General features: G+C 42.5%; 3 protein-coding genes across 4 annotated transcripts; 2 read left to right on the top strand and 1 right to left on the bottom strand.

The window, feature by feature from the left end:
- Positions 1-85: 85 nt before the first annotated feature.
- unc119b (unc-119 lipid binding chaperone B) lies at positions 86-4060 on the top strand (the record flags this gene model as incomplete). Its single annotated transcript, XM_080530903.1, has 5 exons — positions 86-323; positions 597-710; positions 1208-1316; positions 1877-2049; positions 2394-4060. 5 exons carry the CDS (start codon positions 86-88, stop codon positions 2504-2506), a joined length of 747 nt encoding a protein of 248 aa, XP_080387029.1. The 3' UTR covers positions 2507-4060.
- Positions 4061-4441: 381 nt separating this feature from the next.
- On the top strand, positions 4442-7849 carry cUnh12orf43 (chromosome Un C12orf43 homolog; the record flags this gene model as incomplete). Its single annotated transcript, XM_080531297.1, has 6 exons — positions 4442-4574; positions 4787-4817; positions 4946-5044; positions 5163-5233; positions 5330-5411; positions 6931-7849. The coding sequence occupies 6 exons, from the start codon at positions 4442-4444 to the stop codon at positions 7316-7318; spliced, it is 804 nt and encodes a 267-aa protein (XP_080387423.1). The 3' UTR covers positions 7319-7849.
- Positions 7850-7977: 128 nt separating this feature from the next.
- hnf1a (HNF1 homeobox a) lies at positions 7978-13652 on the bottom strand. Of its 2 annotated transcripts, none has more exons than XM_080532758.1 (10): positions 12919-13652; positions 11571-11770; positions 11116-11296; positions 10796-10998; positions 10424-10572; positions 10123-10264; positions 9446-9676; positions 9161-9276; positions 8712-8796; positions 7978-8523 (listed from the first exon to the last, which is right to left on the bottom strand). In XM_080532758.1, the coding sequence occupies exons 1-10, from the start codon at positions 13206-13208 to the stop codon at positions 8408-8410; spliced, it is 1713 nt and encodes a 570-aa protein (XP_080388884.1). In that variant the 5' UTR covers positions 13209-13652; the 3' UTR covers positions 7978-8407. The 2 variants fall into 2 exon arrangements, with proteins under 2 accessions (XP_080388884.1, XP_080388885.1); XM_080532759.1 differs by having other exon boundaries at positions 9446-9643; positions 12919-13650.
- Positions 13653-19531: the final 5879 nt, after the last annotated feature.

Genomic DNA, 19531 nt, shown 5'->3' with positions numbered 1-19531 from the left:
GCATAGGTTCTCCATAGAGACGGTTTTCGCCATCTTGAATTTCGTATCCACACGGTCACCCAAACAAACCCAAAACAACCCAAAGATGAGCGGCCACAACTCTCGAAACAAGACGGCAGCCACCGTCAAAGGACCGACAGACACTGACATGGGGCCAACTACTAACTCCAGGGATCGAAAGTCGGGAGGAAATGTGCTGAAGAGGCTCAAGTCGCGACGAAACCAAACAGAGAAGCGGCCTGTTGTAACAGAAGAGGAGCTCAGGACGCTCGGCAGAGACATCACACCCGACGAGGTCCTGGGGCTGCGCGCTGTGACTCGGGGTATGTGTTTGGTTACTCGGGGTATGTGTTTGGTTACTCGGGGTATGTGTTTGGCTCAACTCGGGCTGGTGGTGAGCAGACTGGGAAATCAGAGGTTCCCAGTCTATTCGTTTTGCCACAGAGACGAGACTGAAAGTGGCTAGCTAGCTAACGTTGTTAGTCAATAATAGACAGTCAGTCGAACCAGTTTAGATCGACCTCTTCGTTTGCGATTGTGTGAAACAGGCCAGGCCTACTGTGTGCTAACTAACTGCAATAACGTATTTCCTGTAGATTATCTTTGTAAACCTGAGGACAATGTCTACAATATTGACTTCACACGTTTCAAGATCAGAGATCTGGAGACAGCGACTGTGCTCTTTGAGATTGCTAAACCTCACAACAGTGGTAAGTCCAAATACATTTGTCATCCAATCATCATGACACCTACGCCACAACACGTTTACACTACTCGTACTCGTTTGCGACAACCAAGACTGGATGCACATTTAATTGTATGCTTACTATTTCAAAATACTAAACCAACCTAAACCAACCATGTACTCTTTGCTGATCGTCCTTCTTTTTTTTCCTCATTTTTTTTTTTACTGATTTATTGCCATGCAATCAACTTGTCAGTCATTTGGTATTTTTGCTCTAGGCACAGGGTCAGCCATATTAGCGCCCCTAATATGCGACCCTGGAGCAATTAGGGGTTAAGTGCCTTGCTCAAGGGCACATGCAAGCTCCCTCCTGAGGCGGGAATTGAGCCAGAAACCTTCGATTGCTAGCCGGCCTCTCTAACCTCTAGGCTACCTCCTTTTGAACCATCTTTTAAGTGGTTGAAAGAAACTAGCTAAATGTTGCAGAATGTTGCCCTATTGAATTTGTGATCTCTTTATCAGACCCTGAGGAAGAGGATGAGGAGAATGGAGATGGGGACACCAGTGCTGGGCGCTTTGTACGGTATCAGTTTACACCAGCCTTCCTTAGACTGCGCACTGTTGGTGCCACGTAAGTTGATGGATTTAACAGGATACATAATAATTATAATTAATCACATGAGGATTATGGTGTAGGGGTAGTGGTGGTCTAGTGGATAGTGAGTTGGACTTGGGATCGGAAGGTTGTGAGTTCAAATCCCGTCTGAAGCCACACCACTACTAGTGTGCCCTTGGGTAAGGCACTTAGCCCTCAGTTACTCCATAGGGAATGTCCCTGTCATTTGTAATTGTAAGTCGCTTTGGATAAAAGCGTCTGCTAAATGGCTAAATTAAAAAATAAATTATGGAAAAGGTGTGGGAGTGTGGCTAGTAGTATGACAATTTGCCATCCTGCGGCTTACCAACAAAGCAAAATCTTTCAGCTCTGTGCAGGACTAGAAGTGAAGATGGATAGAATGAATTTGGCGGAGCCCATGCACAACACTCCCTAACTGCTGTTCAAATATTTATTATCATTGTATCACAATGTTGCCAATTTTCCTTGGCCTACTATGGCAACAACAATGTCTTAGTCACTACTAGTGCCTGTTACCTTATGTGTCTCTCTCTTTCTCTCCACCCCTCTGTCAGTGTTGAGTTCACCGTGGGAGACAGGCCAGTTAACAGCTTTCGCATGATCGAGAGGCATTATTTTCAGGAGCGCGTTCTGAAGAACTTTGACTTTGACTTTGGCTTCTGCATTCCAAATAGTCGCAACACCTGCGAGCACATCTATGAGTTTCCCCAGCTCCCAGAGGACCTCAGTGAGTACCAGTTGTGCATCTGTTTTTGCAATGCTCTGCCTTCTCGGTCACCTTTGTTATACTTTATCCCTGTGTTTCTGTAACCTAAAGCTCTGACTGGCTGCAATGTGGCTGACCAGGTCTGTATCACACTCATACAGACTGACACTGGCCACTAACCACATTCTAAAATGTGTAATGTGTGGATATAGACAGTCATAAGTTTCCCTTCCAAGACGTTTCTTATGGTGCTCTTGCTCTAAAAAGATGACAAACTGTTACCCAAGCTATATATGTCAGTTTTTCTGATGCTTTACCATGCATTTGCATACAGAATCATTTTTTCTCCCCATCTCTCTTTGTAGTTCGCCTAATGGTGGAGCACCCGTATGAGACCAGATCAGACAGCTTCTACTTTGTGGACAACAAACTAATCATGCACAATAAAGCTGACTATGCCTACAATGGAGGTCAGTAGTGCCTGAGGAATAGAAGTTTGTGTGCAATGGAACGCAGAGGTCACATCTCCCCAGACCACAACCACCACCGTACAGCTCTTTTGGGAAAAAGAGCATGCTCTCCACTTCATACATTCCAACAAACTTTACTATTTAAAGTAAAGGAATGAAAACAGGACCATATCTGCCTTATCAAGCTACTTTTATATTCATTTAATACCTCATAACCCCCCCCCGAACCCATAGGAAATTTAGTCTTGTAAAACATTTCTTATTACATGTGATATTTCGCAGTTTTCTGTCTGCATCTCTTATAGGGTTGCCACATTTAGATTGTAAATGGCTGCTTATGAAAGTCTGCCTTGATTTCACTCTTTGTAGCAATAGGCGATTTTTGAGAGGGACCACATTTATTCATGTCTGATGCCAACCCCACTGCAAATTGCCATTCACAGTTACCAGACCGCTCTGCAAAGGGCATAGGGAGCCTTAAAACTACGCTGAAGGAACGGATACGCAACGTTTAGAGTGGAGTTTTAGTGTTGAAGCATGATGCCCACCTGAATGTTCTATCACACTTACCAGAATGCTCTACGGAGGACATAGGCAGCTTTATGATGCCCACCTGAACGATGTATACTGGTTGTTTTAGCCAGTTAGATGAAGATTGCAAGTTTAAGAACACTGATTTCATGTTCTTGTATGCAATAAACAATGGTGGACGGATGGCAAGCTTATTAAAACCATATTATACTACCTATTTTTATTGAAAAGTTATTTGGTTTCTACATAGCATGGCAGTCATTTATCATTACTTATTGTCTTAAGTCATTTCTGCTTTAGTAACATCACCCACGTATAATATTTCTTTCCTCTACATAAAGTGGGCAATAGTCAGCTTTGAAACTGGCAACTGTTCCATGTCTGACCAGAATTCCCTGTTTAATGGTTAGAAGGAAAATATGAGCTCTCAGGCACATTTTTATATTGACTTACAACGCCTGTTTGCATTTGTGACCGTGCTGAAAATGTACTTAAAGTGTTGGAGCCTGCTGGAATTACAAATTTTCTTCAAAGCTATGTAAAAATCACCTTCCCGTGTGCCTTGTATTCAGACTGCTTAGCCAAAGAGGCATCTGACTTTGTAGTATGAGAGGCCACTGTCCCCTGTACTCTGTAACACATCTTACACTTCAGAAGCAGCAGATTGGAAGAAGAGATTTGTGGAATTCATACCTAACTGCATCCCATATATTCAGTCTACTATTAAATGATAAATACATCATAGACTACTGGGGGGATTAAATATTCTCTTGACTTTGTGATGGTGATGTTAGAATGTATGTGGCAGAAAACATTCATTCAACAGTCACACATGATGCAGGCTAATACATGTCAGTCTGTTCTTTACTATTACCATAGAAGGATCTGTAATAGTCTAGTATCCACCATTGTTGATAGATGTCCAATAGCATCTTCAAAGTTATGGCATTAACAACATGGTTGCTACTGATATTGTTTTTCATTCTGGTTAATCATGGAATTGGGCCCTCTGATTTCTGCTGTGAAAAGTGAGAGTGAATTATTTTGAGTTTATTGTTTATTTGTCAAATGTGTTTTATGGCTAAGACGAAATAAAATTGTAACTGCAAAGTTTGTTTTGGAAATTTACATTTTTGGGGCTTTATATACACACAATATCAATTGTCTTGTCAACTGCCTTTCACTATCTATATTATTACTTTGTGAGGATCTGGTAGAAAGGCTGTGCCCTTCTAAATATTGCCTTTTATGTTCTATTTGATTTGTGTCTGCAACTTTAAATGAAAAATGCAATGCTTTTGTCGATTTACCCAAGTTATCTACCTAATCTATGTGCACCCATTTCATTTAGGCTAGGGCATTTATATTAGTTGGAAAGACTCCATTACCCATAATACACAGCTAGATTCAACATGTCAGCGCCCGTTGCAAACATGGTCGGTGAAGAAAGTAGTAGTGATGAAGATCTTGAAAAATTCAGGGAAGCAGCATGGACCTTTGACACGGGTGGAAATACAAATGGTATACATACTACCAAAGCCGCAGGTATACTCACGTTTTCTGGGTTCAGACGTTACGTCCAATATTAGCAAATCTCCACGGCTGAGTCGTGTAAACCATACACATATCTAAGTCTTCCAGCTTGCTGCTATGAAGTGGATGTATGTATGTATTTGTGCGTGCTTGGTGGAGATGAGATGCACTAGGATGGAAAGCATCCCCAGCATAATCCTGATAGTTGATTATTGTTGTTCTAGATGGGGAAAGCAATGGAATGCAGTCACGGCGGTAAGCTTTACTTGAATGCTCGGTTTCGCCATTTCCCTCAACCTATTTGATTCTCCGAGAGGTTTGAAACCATCTCAATAATGAAATGTTACAACACGGATTATATATTACTTGTCCGTCGCCAACAGGATGACCGTATCAAAACATGAACATGATGGGAACGAGCTTCAGACGACCCCGGAGTTCCGTACGCACGTGGCAAAGAAGCTTGGAATTTTGCTTGACAAGTAGGCCTATTGTTTTTACTGAAATAAAGCGTTATTGTCAGTCGCTGATTGTTCACGTCACACATGTAACATTCACACACCTGTCAACTACATCTCTAACCTGTAATTTGATGTCCAGTTGCATTTCAGAGAGATCTGCAGAAACATCAACCTCTTGCACAGAAACAACCATAGTTGAAGATGATGACGGTGGGGTTCTGCAGTACTTGCACAGTGCCAGTTGTGTTGTTAGATGTGTTCAAAACATGTATAAATGTGAACTGGTCTGATTTCTCTGTCTAATAGGTTTTCTGCTGTTCACCACATCTGTCCCAGGGGAGTGTGCACCTCCCCCTCCTGTAACACGTCGCCCCATCCCCAGCTCAAGGTGATTCTTTGGCTATGTCCGTAAAGCTTATTACCTGCTGTTTACTAAAAGTAACTTCTACATACCAAACCATACTATTTAGAACCGTTAAGTCAAATATATTCAGTAAGCGACACATCAATACACTACACATCATTCATACTGAGAAACCATCTGTAACTGGTTCAATTTCTCTACTACCTACCTGCCTATCTACTGCTACTGCCTACCTCCCTCCCTACCTGCTGCTACTACCTACCTACCTGCCTTGCTGCCTACCTCCCTACCTGCTCCCTACCTACTGCCTACCTCCCTACCTACTGCCTACCTCCTGCTACTACCTACCTACCTCCCTCCCTACCTGCTGCTACTACCTACCTACCTCCCTCCCTACCTGCTGCTACTACCTACCTACCTGCTGCTACTACCTACCTCCCTACCTGCTGCTACTACCTACCTCCCTCCCTACCTGCTGCTACTACCTACCTACCTGCTGCTACTACCTACCTACCTACCTCCCTACCTGCTGCTACTACCTACCTACCTGCTGCTACTACCTACCTCCCTACCTGCTGCTACTACCTACCTCCCTCCCTACCTGCTGCTACTACCTACCTACCTACCTGCTGCTACTACCTACCTACCTCCCTACCTGCTGCTACTACCTACCTACCTCCCTCCCTACCTGCTGCTACTACCTACCTCCCTCCCTACCTGCTACTACCTACCTACCTACCTGCTGCTACTACCTACCTACCTCCCTACCTGCTGCTACTACCTACCTGCCTCCCTACCTGCTGCTACTACCTACCTGCCTACCTGCTGCTACTACCTACCTACCTCCCTCCCTACCTGCTGCTACTACCTACCTACCTACCTGCTGCCTACGTCCCTACCTTCTGCCTACCTCCCTACCTCCTGCCTACCTCCCTACCTTCTGCCTACCTCCCTACCTGCTGCCTACATCCCTACCTGCTGCCTACCTCCTGCCTACCTCCCTACCTACCCTGCCTACCTCCCTACCTACTGCCTACCTCCCTACCTCCTGCCTACCTACTGCCTGCCTACCTACTCCTACCTCCCTACCTGCTGTTACTACTACCTACCTCCCTACCTACTGCCTACCTCCCTACCTGCTGTTACTACTACCTACCTCCCTACCTGCCTACCTCCCTACCTGCTGTTACTACTACCTATCTCCCTACCTGCTGCATTGAATTGTGCGACTAAAGTGAATTAATACTACATGGAAAGCAAAATCTAGTATCACATGCTGCATTTTATACATACTCAATGTTTCTGGTTTTGCATACTGACACCACCTACTAAATAGGACACAGTATGAACTTTAGGACATGCCTGATCTTTTAGCCTTTGATGTTTATGGGAGGGTTTGATGTTACCTTCATTCCTACTTTTGTAAGTAATCGTTATACATTAGCTAATAGCTATACAGAACTGAAACGTTGCTGTATCCCCTCTTGTAATGTTCTAATCTAGCTGTATGACTGAAATGTTTGTTTATTTCCTAACTGTTTAGTGACAGTGACAGTGAGATGGAGATGAGATTCAGAGAGGCAGCAGTGTCAGTCACAGACATCCTGCCCCCGTCAGCCCTTCCCTGTGGCCTGCCATCTTCCCCAACAGAGATCCCATGCTCAGAGAAAATGAAGAAAAAGAAGAAGAAGAAGAAAAAGGGACAGGAAGGAGAGGACGTAGGAGAGGACAGCCCTGCCCCAAAGAAAAAAAGGAAATCACCCCAGGGAAGTGAGGATGTAGAGAGTAAGCTGGACTGTGAAGGTTCCTCTCTGATTGCTAAAACTGAGGACAAGCCAAATGGCCCAGTGGAGGTGAGCCTAGCACAGAAATTCAAGCGGAAAAGACGAAGAAACAAAAAGGCACTGATGGAAGGGGAGAAGGGGGAGTAGCTGTGCACTGAGAGACTTATTGACATGTTGGTCTATGTTTCAGAGTATTGGATGTTTCCCCATTGCTTGTGAAATATTTCATTATGTTATATAGCTCCCTGTCATCTAATTAGGTTGAAATAATCTTGATGGATAGAAAGGAGAGAAGAGAAATGGGAATTTATGAAAGTCAATAACAACTGGTTTTGAGGATTGTTAAAGAATACTATGTTCAAGATGCTTAGCTCAGGAAACTATTACTCCTTTTAAAGCTGACGCTTTTGTTGCGGCCCATACAGTTTTACTAACCCAGTTTGATCCAAGTTCTAAGTTTCTAATTAATAACCTGGAATTAATTTGAAGGTTGTTCATACACTGCTCTTTTCTCAGAAGCAGAATCATTACAATATTGTACTGCAATCTGTATACATGTATGTAATATCATTCTACCTTTCTGAAATTGTGTATTGAATGTTCCTTGATTCTCTCTGGAATGTTGAAAGTCAACAGTGGCTTCTAACTTTGTCAATCTGGGGGTTTATACCAGGAAAACATTATTTTCTCAAATAATGGATATACGAGGAAACTACAGTAGAATCATTTTGTTGTTGAACATTTATCTTTTTTTCAATATACAGTTTTGTTATGCCCCGTTGTCAAGAAAGCAATTTACACTGAGGTAGTGTTGCATGTACATTTATAAAATGAATACTGTACAAGAAATTTCATTTTTTAAATTAAATACATTTAGCTATTGATTATGTTTGTGTTGAATATTTCATTGTAAAACCGGGATTTATCGGTCAGTTTTGCATTTCATCTCTGACCTAAGATTAGTGAATTCATTTGTGTCTTGTTCATTCAATTTCAATTATGCTTTTTGTACGGTAATTCGTACACTGTTCTTAATAACAAGGCAGCTTTTTGAAGTCATAGACTGGTAACTGGCAGTGAGTCCCCTAGATGTATGGGTTCATCAGAATAGTCAACAGTCTCTGTGAAAATGTACAGCAGAGGTAGTTGTCGATCAAATTCTTTGAATTTATACGTTTTATGTATAACTGTCCTTTAAAATATGTGTTCCTCCTGTACTTCACATTATGCAGTTGTCTACTGTGCAGTAGAGACCATCTGTGCAGGAATGTAGGAGTTGATGTCCGATGGTGAAGATGAAAGGAGGTGAGATGGATGAGTTTCAGCTGACTGAGATTGAGGATACAGCTCAACTAGAAGAAAGGAGAAATAATTAGTTGGTAATTACTTATTAGAATGACTAACATTGTAAATACAACCAGTATTAAAACTTTGTTGTGATCTCGGATGTGTCTTCCCAGCATCTGCCAGATTATTACATTTTTTTAAACAACCTACGTCATGAAGTTTTTGTAAAATAATCTATTCAAATGTGTTTTACCTGCCACAGGTGACTGGGGCTGTAGGTGCAGGGAGTCCTCCTGGAGAGGTGGGTCTGTCTGCTCCTCCGGGTCTGCGGTCAGAATCTAACCAACACATCACAGTCATGAGCTGCTTGAACTCACATCAAGACAGCTTTAAATGATTAGTACTGAATTCTCTGTCTGAATATAGTATAACTGGAACTCCACGTGAAAGTCATGGTAAGTAGACACTGGACATCTACTACCCCCCTGTACTGTTTCTCCCGTGTCATAAAAAACAAAACAAAAAATCCTTCTAGCATGACGAATGCCAATGGCCCCTGGATTGAGCATAGATTACTTTTTCCTACTAAAACTGGTGGAGAGATTATTCACTTACTTAGTCAAATGTATTTGTTGTAAGTCACTTTGGAATAAGGTGTCTGCTAAATGTCAAAAATGTAAATCTAAGTAGGTTTTACAGTACCTGCCTGACTGCAGTGAGGCTGGTCAGTGTTCCCAGGCTGCTGCTGTCAGTGATGACCATGGCTTGGGACAGTAGGCTGGACGGAGGGTAGGGGGACATATCCGTCTTGCTGTACACTGCAATGGAGAGCAGTCAAAGAGCTACTTTACCAAACCTGGCTTTGGTCTCACTTCAACCTCTCCCTGTTCTATTCTGTTCCATCAATGATGTGTGAAGTGTTGTCTTGAAGTGTAGTCTTGTCATATGATCAAATGAATGAGTGACACTTTGCCACTGTAGCCTTACTGTGACATGGGAGCTGTGTCATTGTTGCCATGAAAGGACTGTGGCCCATGTGGCCCATGTGACTTTGGTATTGCTGCCCGATTGACTGCTGGGAAGATGTGTGAAGCTGCTGCTGGAATGAGATGGGCTGGAGGGTGGTGAACCCGCCTCCCACGTTGTTAATAACAGGTACCGTTTGAGCTTGGGCGGAGGTCAGACCTGTTGACCAACAAAGACCAGGAAAACACTGGTCTTTACATTCATTAAATAAATAAATGTTGCCATTTAGCAGACGCTTTTAATCCAAAGCGACTTACAATTACGAATTACAGGGACATTCCCCCTGGAGTAACTGAGGGCTAAGTGCCTTACTCAAGGGCACACTAGTAGTGGTGTGGTTTCAGGCGGGATTTGAACTCACAACCTTCCGATCACAAGTCCAACTCACTATCCACTAGACCACCACTACCCCTCATTACTTTATGAATGTCTGATGACTTTTCACCTTAACATTTTTCTTTTTACCTCTGCCAATAGGTTATCTACAAAGGTAGACTACAGTGATTACCATCTGAGAATTTGAAATGATAGTACACTGCTGCCATTTGAGATTGTGTGTAGAGTGTATATCCATTAAGTGAATGGAGACTGTTTGTTATCAGTTAGAAGCTAGGGGATGTGTGTGTAGTGTAGGTTACCTATGAGGAGAGAGGACTCTCCTAGACTCATTACGCTGGGCAGGGAGGCCATGATAAGTCCCTGTGGGGGAGCAGACGATGCAGACAGACTGTGTAAGGAGGTTAGGGTGCTGACTGGGGGCAGAGGTCCACCTCCCGATACCTGAGATAGGAGAGATGTTTGCAGTCAGTGTGTGGTAAGATATGTTTCATAATCATTTGCGGTAGGGGTACAGTAGATGATTTGAGGTAGGGGGTACAGTAGATGGGGTACAGTAGATTATCTTAATGGTTTGGTAGGGGGTACAGGAGATGATCTTACTGATTTGAGATGATGCGTCTCCAGGAGTGTGTGGCTGGGTTCAAGCTGGACAGGACTGATCACCATGCGCCCCCCTACACACCTGTCTCCATTGTGACCTCTCGCAGATCCCAAACTGTCACATGTGATTTGCTGACTGTACTTCATGCCTAAGGGAGGAATATTTACTGACTCAGTCCTGAGAGGGAATGAAGCACCCCGGCTTAACCCATCTGAGGTCAATGTTTCACAGAGGTTTATTATGAGAATGACTGCAGCATTCTACACCAACACACGTTTTCCATCTTGTATTAATGTGCCGTTAAATTTTCTCCTGAGATAACATTTCAGGTTTACATTTGTAGATGTATAGTCATGGGTGCTTGGTGTTACCTAGCACAGGGCTTGGTGGGAGGGTGTGGTTGGAGGAGCTTCCAGTCTGGCTGGTGTAAGGCGTATCCAGAGCCAATTTGTGGCGGAAGGCCTCCTCTTTGCGCCGGTTGGCAAACCAGTTGTACACTCGTACTTCTGTCACCAGGTTGGAGCCTAGGCCAGCCAGCTGGGACGGAGACACACCTCTCTGGAGACACTCAGCTCTGCAGATAAGACAGGAAGAGCCAGCAGGTCAAGACAAGTATGCTTCATGGGTGACATGCTCAAATCTATTCTGATTTTAACAATGCCTGCATCGTCTGTAAGGGAAACCGTTGCACCTGTTGCACTCCTCCACTAATCCCTCTCTCTCTTCTTTGCTGGGATTTTTTTGTCGTTCATAGGCATGGAAGAGGATTTGCTGGGAGGCGGGTCCCCATTTGAACCTGTTCCTGCGTCTCTTCCTGACATCCTCTCCTTGGTCATCTCCAGATCCAAGGCCATGCCTGGCATTGGTAAATTCTGCATAGGATGCATCAGTGATCATTATATACTGTATAAGTACTTGTACTATTCGTTAAGCCTTCATTTAAGGTCATTGGTAATATTCATTAGATATTTTTTATTTGGGAGGGAGTTTTCAGTATTATTCATACAGCATTATGTTATATATTTTTTCAAATAAAAAGTGCTAATAGCAAATGAGATCTCTGCGCTTACAGTACAGCACAAGTCAAGATGAGAGTGAGGGAGAGTACAGGCATGGTCACAGCTCCACAGCTGGCAGAATACTCACGCTGGCTGATCTCCCCCTGCTTCCTGACGTACCAGGCGTACAGAGCAGCCCGTTTCTGGTTTTTCATGGGCGTGCCTTTGTTGAGGTGCTGGGAGAGATGGGACTGGTTGAGGCCTGTGGACTCTACCACCTCTCTCTGGGGAAGATTATGCTGCTGCATGTAGCTTTTCACCAGTTTTGCAACACGCCATGGATCCTCCCTATCACACATTCACATTTAAGACAAGCACGTGCACACATTCACACATGCACACACACAGCAAGACAAAACACATACAGAGAGTGAGAGAGGGGGGGGCTGGGTATTGACAAAGAGAGATAAGGGGAAGCACAGCAGGGCAAAGTCCAGCTCTCTCTGGTCACTGGAAATAATATTAGGAAACATCACATGGATACTTGCTTAGACTTTCTATCTGTTAAAATATGGTTTAAATAGACGTACAAAACTTCTCAACTTTATCTGTGTTTTCAACAAGCAGTTATTTTTTTCATATCAGTTTTAAATATTGTGGTATACAAAGAGTTACAAAAATATTGACTGACATCTGTTTAAACTCTCTCTCTCTCACACACACACACACACACACACACACACATGCACACACACACTTTCTCCCCCTCTCTCTCTCTCTCTCTCTCTCTCTCTCTCTCTCTCTCTCTCTCTTACACACACACACACACACACACACACACACACACACACACACTCACACACAGCACTTTTCTGTTAATCTTAACCCATGCATGTAGCTCATTCATTAAGGAGATAAAAATGGCCAGAGAATAATGAAAGGTTGGGTAATTAGTAACCAGGAAAGGAGGAACCCTCCTTTAAATTCACCTCAGTGGCCGAGAGAGATCGCAGAAAGAGCTAGATGAAGCAGGGGAAGGAGGGAGGAAGGGGATAGAGGGGCACAAAACTTCAGAAGCTCCAAGGATAAAGGAATAAAAGGGATGTTACCAGGTAAAACTGTCAATTGTTTGTACTCGCTGTGGCCTACTCTTAGTGGGAACGTTTCAGGAAGAGATTACAGAACAGAGAGCGAAGGCAGTAGGGAAGAAAGTAACCACCCTAAAACGGACTATCACTTACTTTACTGTTTGTAAAGACTTTCTTTCTTTTTTTTTGCAAGTATTATGCAATTATTCTGACTACTTGCATAATCATTTTCGTTGGAAAAAACAAGTAAAGTAAGTGAAGGTGGTGTGAGAGAATGATGAAGGGTTAGGGTGAATAGCAAAGGATCATGTGTTGTGTGTATTATATATTGAGGACTGAGGAAATGAAGAGATGTATATACATTTTGTTGAGGAGAGGACAAGGAGAAGGATTTTGTGATGTACTCACTGCAGTAGTTGGTCCACATGAGCCCTCTGTCTGGCTGCCTCCTCCGGGGGAAGCCTTTCCAGATCCTGGATTATGGGAGGTGGAAAATCCGTTTCTCCTTCCTCCGAGCTCTCTCCATCCCCCCTGTCTCCTTTCTCTGCCCCGGTGGTGACACTCTCTTGCTCCAGTTCCCCCAGAGCCTGGACCAGGACCTCCCGGGACAGTCCAGAACCAAGCAGGGCCCAGATCAGTTGCTCCTGGAGAGCTGACAGCCGGGGGCCGGCTCCTCCTTTCCTCTCCTCTCCCTCCATTGCACTGTTGCCAAATCCTTACTTCGCTAATGCTGCGCTGAAACGACGCAGGCCACAGGTGGTCACAAACAAACACACACTCGCACACAAGCACACACACACACTTACGCACTCAAACACACTTACGCACTCAAACACACACACACACACCACAGTCACATTTAAAGACTGGGTAAAGGCAGTGTTAATCCTTCTTCAGTTCAAGAATGGAGAAGGTTTGCTTTCATTTTCCCCCGGTTTGATTCTCTTCTCTTCAAGTTCTGAGCTTTCTGATTTTAGCCCTCCACCTGCTGTTTTGCTCTCAAAGGTCATTTTTTCTACCTTCCTCCCCTTCACCCCCCCCCACCTCCCCATGTGCTCCCAGTGAACTTTGTCCCCATCTCCCTCCATCCCTAACTGCGAACAAAGTGCACTAAAAGACAATAAAAGAAAATAAACTTATGCTACTGTCATGCACATTCATACAGACTATTGTATAATACCCAAAGGTCACTCACTCCAGTGAGAGGTAAAATGTAAAGGGAAAAGGTGTTTTAAGCATATTTTATATATACCATACCCGATGTCTCATATTTACTAAATAAACACAAATACTCAGAGACCTTGATGTTCCTTTTTAGAGGATTCAAAAGAATGTGGGTGAATTCTACCTTTGGCCTGGCCATTGTACATCTAGTATAGTGTTTTCTGTAAAAGTCTTGTTAGGCCCAATGGATGTTGAAACTTGAAATGTAAAAGACTGAGAATGAGTAACATTTGGACTGGATTGGTCAGAGAAAAGGAAAAGACACCTGCATGACACTAGATGGCACTGTTGCACTGTCCACAACTCACTGGCTCTGAGCTCTAAGTAGTGTAACTTGTAGGCTACACCACCTTGTGTTTTCATTGTGACTTTGGTTATGATTTTATAATATCTTATGTTATGCTATTAAAGATTACACACTCTCACATAGCACAGGTGTTAGGGCTAAAATAAAATGTCAAATATTTTGCCCTCTCCTTTTCTCAAACTCTGCTGATTGAGAATAAAGTAGAATGCAGTTTAATTCCAGGAAAAGCTGTGTGTGGCAACAAGAGTGGCAGAACAAAAGGAAAAAATAACACCATTGAAAGCAGTCGAGAAAACTGCCCCCAACACAGGGAATTTGTAGATGACTTATGTTCTCTAACTTTTCCGTCGATTATAGATCTACAACCATCACAGCTACCTTGCAGGTTATGGCACCACCGTTTCTCTCTCCGATCTGATTTCTCTAGCTTCCTGCCTGCCAATCATATGGCCTTTCTTCTGGCTCTCTTCTTGTGTATCTCTCACCAGGTAACCCAACCTGAGGGAGGAGTGTTGGGTTTTCACTTTCCCAGAGCAGTAGACAATCTGGGCCATAAAGGCCAGACAAAAGCATCCTGGCTCCCTCCTTCCAGCCCTCATTCTTCTTTCTCTCTCCACTGAAGTGCTTTCACTCTTTCCCCTCCTATTTCTTCATACCCCAATCACCATTGAAACAGGTAATAATTCTAGAAAAATTACATACAAATATAGTTAGAAATATCACATGATTTACCTGTCAACCTGTTTCAAGATTCCATCACAGTTTGTCTTTGAGCATTAGACTTGAGTGCATTGTTTTGTTTGATAAGTTAGTAATTATTTTCATCTCATTGTGTGAAAAGGGTCTGGTGTCATGATTTTTCTAATTACATGTTGCTTCTAAACTTAGTAATACTCATTACCTCCTGCAGATGGCCTTGTAGCTATACTGTACAGGTGGTATTGCTTTTTCAGTGTGAAGACAATCCTTCTTTCTCTCTCGCTCTCTCTTTCTCTCTCTCTCTCTCTCTCTCTCTCTCTCACTCTCACCTTCATCTTCTAGTTCAGCCTCTCACCACCTTTTTGTGTGCAGCTCTCACCACTCCACCCTACCCTAGGGAAGATGGCATTGTACTGTATTCGGAGTGGAAACAGAGCTCCCTCTATCTCCCTGAGACACACTACTGCCCTGTAATTAAGTCCCATTGTGCTGTTCAGAGGACAATCCTTTCCAAAAAAGACAGGGGGCAGGCCAGGGTACACCATGTTCAATCTGTTATATTACAGTAAGCGTACATGTATTACATAAAGTAAGGCAGGTGTATTTACAAACAGTTGTAGTTGAATTTAACAGAGAATGATGTGTTAGTGTGTGTTTTTCTACTCTTGAATTACCTGGAAAACAACTTTTGTTGTACTGGACAAGAGAACAGACGTACTCTTTTCCGTACTATCCTCCTCCCAGTCTCATTAGTCAGCCATCTCTCCCAACCCCTCTCCCTGTTTCTGCCTCCCTCCTCTCTCAGCCTAGTGTCTATGCCCCCTCCCCCCCCCCCCCCCCCACACACTATTCAACCCCATTGATCATGCATGCAGAAATTTAACACACCCCTTAATTCCTGGCCGAATAGCCCCTGTCCCACTTTTGGAACTTCCTCTGGGGAGCGCAGAGGCTGAACTGGAAATATGCTGCTGCCTCCAACAACATCCAAAACTGCAGCAACACTTTCACACAAATAGGCCTAACCATACATAGCACAAAACACATTAAATGCATAACATTTCCAAACCTCCTAAATAGACAGCTTTGTCTTCCATGTATATGCACCAGAATATTACATGTAAGTTTTGTTTAGTCAGATTCAGGATTTCATAGTTGAGGATAAGTTTGTAGTCTCTCATTCATATGTCATCTGGCATTAGTTAAGCAGCTTTTCTATCTGGGGCCCACGGTGCACCCCCTAATGGAACAAGCTCAGTACAATGTGCAATGGGGAGTTGCAGCACCTGACGCTTGTGTGACAACATAGTAAAGTAACAGGAGAGGGTCACTATGGGGGATTTGAACCGGCTGTCCTATGGTGCAGAGGTGAATACTCAACAACCTAGATCAATTGCCTGGGCCCTTCCTCTGCATACTCACATACAGCATGTGACAGGAGGTTACTGTAGTTATGGATACCAAGTAGTTGATGTACATTTTAAAGAGATGGCACAGAGACTCAAAGAATCTTATTATGTTTGCTTAACAGTACTATCAGCTAAAACCTTGACACTAAGAGATTGCTATTGATTTCCTGAATTATTAGGCAGGGCACTCTGAAAGGCAACACAGGGTAGCCTTCAGGCGGTTAACGAGTCACATGTTGAGTCGGTGTTGGAAAGGAGATTAGCTGGAGCTGGCTTTGGTACTAATTAAATACTTAAGACCCCAGCAGTGAATGAGCATACTGCCGAAAAACATCTATACCATTTTTGCCTTGTCAGAGGATTTAGAATATAGAAGGGGGGGGGGGGGGGGGGGGGCGTAGGGACACCTATCACTGATGCTACTGTTATAAGCAGTAAAAAAAGCTATTTCAGTCCAGGAACAAGTGTACATGTAACCAAAATATTGACACATTAACATACGGACACTGAGGACACAGATTTTAGGATGGTTTGTTTTTCAAAGCACACAAAAGTTTAGAGTGACTCACCATTAAAATATATGAAACTAAATCAGTGATTACTTTGTTTACACCATGTCTTTCTGCAGCATAGCTCACACAAAAACATGTACATAAGCATGTGTTTGAGGCTTGAGGGGCCTACAAGCCTGTAGGCAAATTCATGCAATCCTACTATCCAATTACATTCAACTTTATACTGTTACCGTGACCAAATGTAGTCAAGCTGCTGTTCTGTTTTTACTTATCTTTAACACATATTGCTTATTTTTAAATACATGTTGATATGTAAGCTTGCACAGATCAAGTGTATAATTGTATCATTTATAATCTCTTTATATTGTCTGTTATAACAATTATATTGTCTTTATCAAGAGACTACTAAAAAAATCCTGGCTACTGCCACCAACAGGGGCGCCGCTAGGGCGTGGTAAGTTAGGACGATTCTAAGGGCCCAGCACTGACAGGGGCCCAAGAGAATCTTTTAAAAAATATATTATATTTATAATAATATTATTATTATTATCATAAGGAAGTTAATGTAGCCGACTTAAAATTATAATTCTATGTATTTAAAAAAGTTACAAAAGAAACAAACTGGAGTTTTGTTTCTCTATGTTTGACAAAATTAAGCCTTATTATTTACCCCTCTATCCGCTTGTTAAGTCGTGACGTGTATCCGGGTCCAACGTTGGCTGAGGCGCTGTCTTCGAAATGCCGAAATAATCATAATAATTAATTATATTTATATAGCGCTTTTCCGAGGCTCAAATACCCTGACAATATGGAGAAAACGGGAAAGTGCCGTGTCCCTTGTTGTATGAATAGATCCGAGTGTAAAAAACGATTAAACTGTCATTCTACCGCTGTAGTTCACAGGTACTCTGGTGGAGGGAATTTCTGGTTTGGACTCGGAAATGGCAAAACGTCACTTTTGACGTCAGACTTAACAAGCGGATTTATTCATTGCATGGTTCAGTCCACCGCGCGCAAGCTGCTAGACTAGAGGAACGTTAACGCAAACATTCTGACAAGGAGAGAGACGATTACGTCATGGGCAATGTCATGGGCAACGCCAAAGTCAACGCCAAAGTCAGGTAAGGGTCTCAAAAGAGAAAAGTAAAAGTAAAGAACGAGGAGAGTGACAAAGAAAAGAAGAAAGGTATTCATTCACAGACCTTCTTTTGGGGCCCATAACCTGTAGGCTACCTAGCCAACATTGTGTGGTTTAGCTCTAGCTAATCACTGCGTGGATGACCTAGTTAGCTCGCTACAGCTAATTAACATTAACTTCAACTTCAAGTAAAGTTAACTTACAGTGCACTGTATGAGATGAGGGCAATTTTGGTCCAAATATAGGTTATTAGAGCTCAGTGAATTCAGCAGCTATGCACTCTTGCTATAGCTAGCTAGCTTGCTAACTAGTATAAGGTTACATGCTAATGACGTCATGCACAGATGCAGCCTCTCAGTTGAAGGAGAAGGAGGTGAGCAGTAGGAGTTTGGGGTTAACAAACAGATTTTGAATATTTTAATGTATGCTGCATTACCATGCAAGCATTGAATACAACTTTAGCTAATATTCATATTTAGTTAATAGTTCTTCCAGTAATTGCAATAACATTGACCACTGGCATCTTAATATTATTGTTAGCTAGCTAGATAACATTTAAGTTAGCTAATCTGGTGTAATGTATGTATTACTATGTTAATACTGTTATAGGACATATTATGAATTATGTAGAGCAAGAAGTAACAAAGGACAATGACAGCAGCACAGCAAGTTGGCTTTATCACTAGATTTCAAGGATCTTATTAAAGATTTTGCTACTAAGAAGGCCCAGCGTTTAGCTTTGATTTGGTCTCTTTACTCCTATCTTGAATCGTTGTGCATTAGGCTAGATATAGTTTTTAGCTCTCCAGGTATACTATTCCACAGTACTGCCGCAGTGGGTAAAAATTACCTTTTTCCCATTTCACTATTCAATTTCGCTGGCACCATGTCTGTGTTGTCACTTGTCCCTCTTGTATAAAACACTTTTGTCTTTGTGTGAAACAAGCAATGCTGAGTCAGTAAATATCTCTGCTGTAATTCTTCATTGATCTAATCCTGACAGTATTATGGCCAACTGATCTTTAAAAGATCTAAATGTATTTAGACACAATACCACCCCATTAAAATTATATTTAGACTTTTTGTGTGATTTATACATTTATAATTGGGTTCAAATCTTCATTTAATTATACTTTTGTCCTTCTGTTGTTCAAGTCTTAATTTAATAAGTTAAAGAATGTTGAGATTTCTTTGCTGAATTGTTGATTCCTGTATTAAGTAATTTTAAATTACATTTACAAAAGATGTCCACCATTGGATTTCGTTCATCAACTTCAACTGGGTTGTCTAGCAAGAACGTGTCGTCCATATAAGCATAGTAAGCAGTGCTTACCCAACGAAAAAATAAAAAAGGACAGTGAAAATATTAAAATAAAAGTGCATGTAACCGTTTGTTTGTTTTCATTAAAAGAGTCGTATTTTAGGTCCCAGGGCAGCAGGAGTCATTCATTTTGGCGCCACCTGCAGGAGTAAGCACTCGCTATTCTGCTTGCTTGCATTGCGTTGCATTATAAGCACTTCTCTCTCTGCTGAAATGTCATAATGTAATGTCTGCGTCTCTCTGTGAAAATGTCTTTTTTTCTTCAATGCCTCAGCCCGCTGTTTAATGTGGCCAGGGTAAGCATGCTTACCAGCCAATCAGTAGTTTGTTCATTCCGATAAGAGCTACTGATTGGCTCTTATCACTTTCAAGTTCACTTAACATTTCACCTTACTTTCTCTCGCCCGG

Source organism: Nansenia antarctica, assembly GCF_963989245.1.
Source record: "Nansenia antarctica genome assembly, chromosome: 5".
Lineage (NCBI taxonomy): Eukaryota > Metazoa > Chordata > Actinopteri > Argentiniformes > Microstomatidae > Nansenia > Nansenia antarctica.
The sequence above is the reverse complement of the archived record's forward strand: the minus strand, read 5'-3'. Positions and strand labels throughout refer to the sequence as shown.

Coding starts and splice junctions, on each gene's coding strand:
- hnf1a (XM_080532758.1), bottom strand. CDS start 13,208: ATGGAGGGAGAGGAGAGGAAAGGAGGAGCCGGCCCCCGGCTGTCAGCT. Junction 11,771..12,918: donor CATGTGGACCAACTACTGCA/GTGAGTACATCA, acceptor AATGTGTGATAG/GGAGGATCCATGGCGTGTTG. Junction 8,797..9,160: donor GCCTCACTGCAGTCAGGCAG/GTACTGTAAAAC, acceptor TGTGTTGGTTAG/ATTCTGACCGCAGACCCGGA.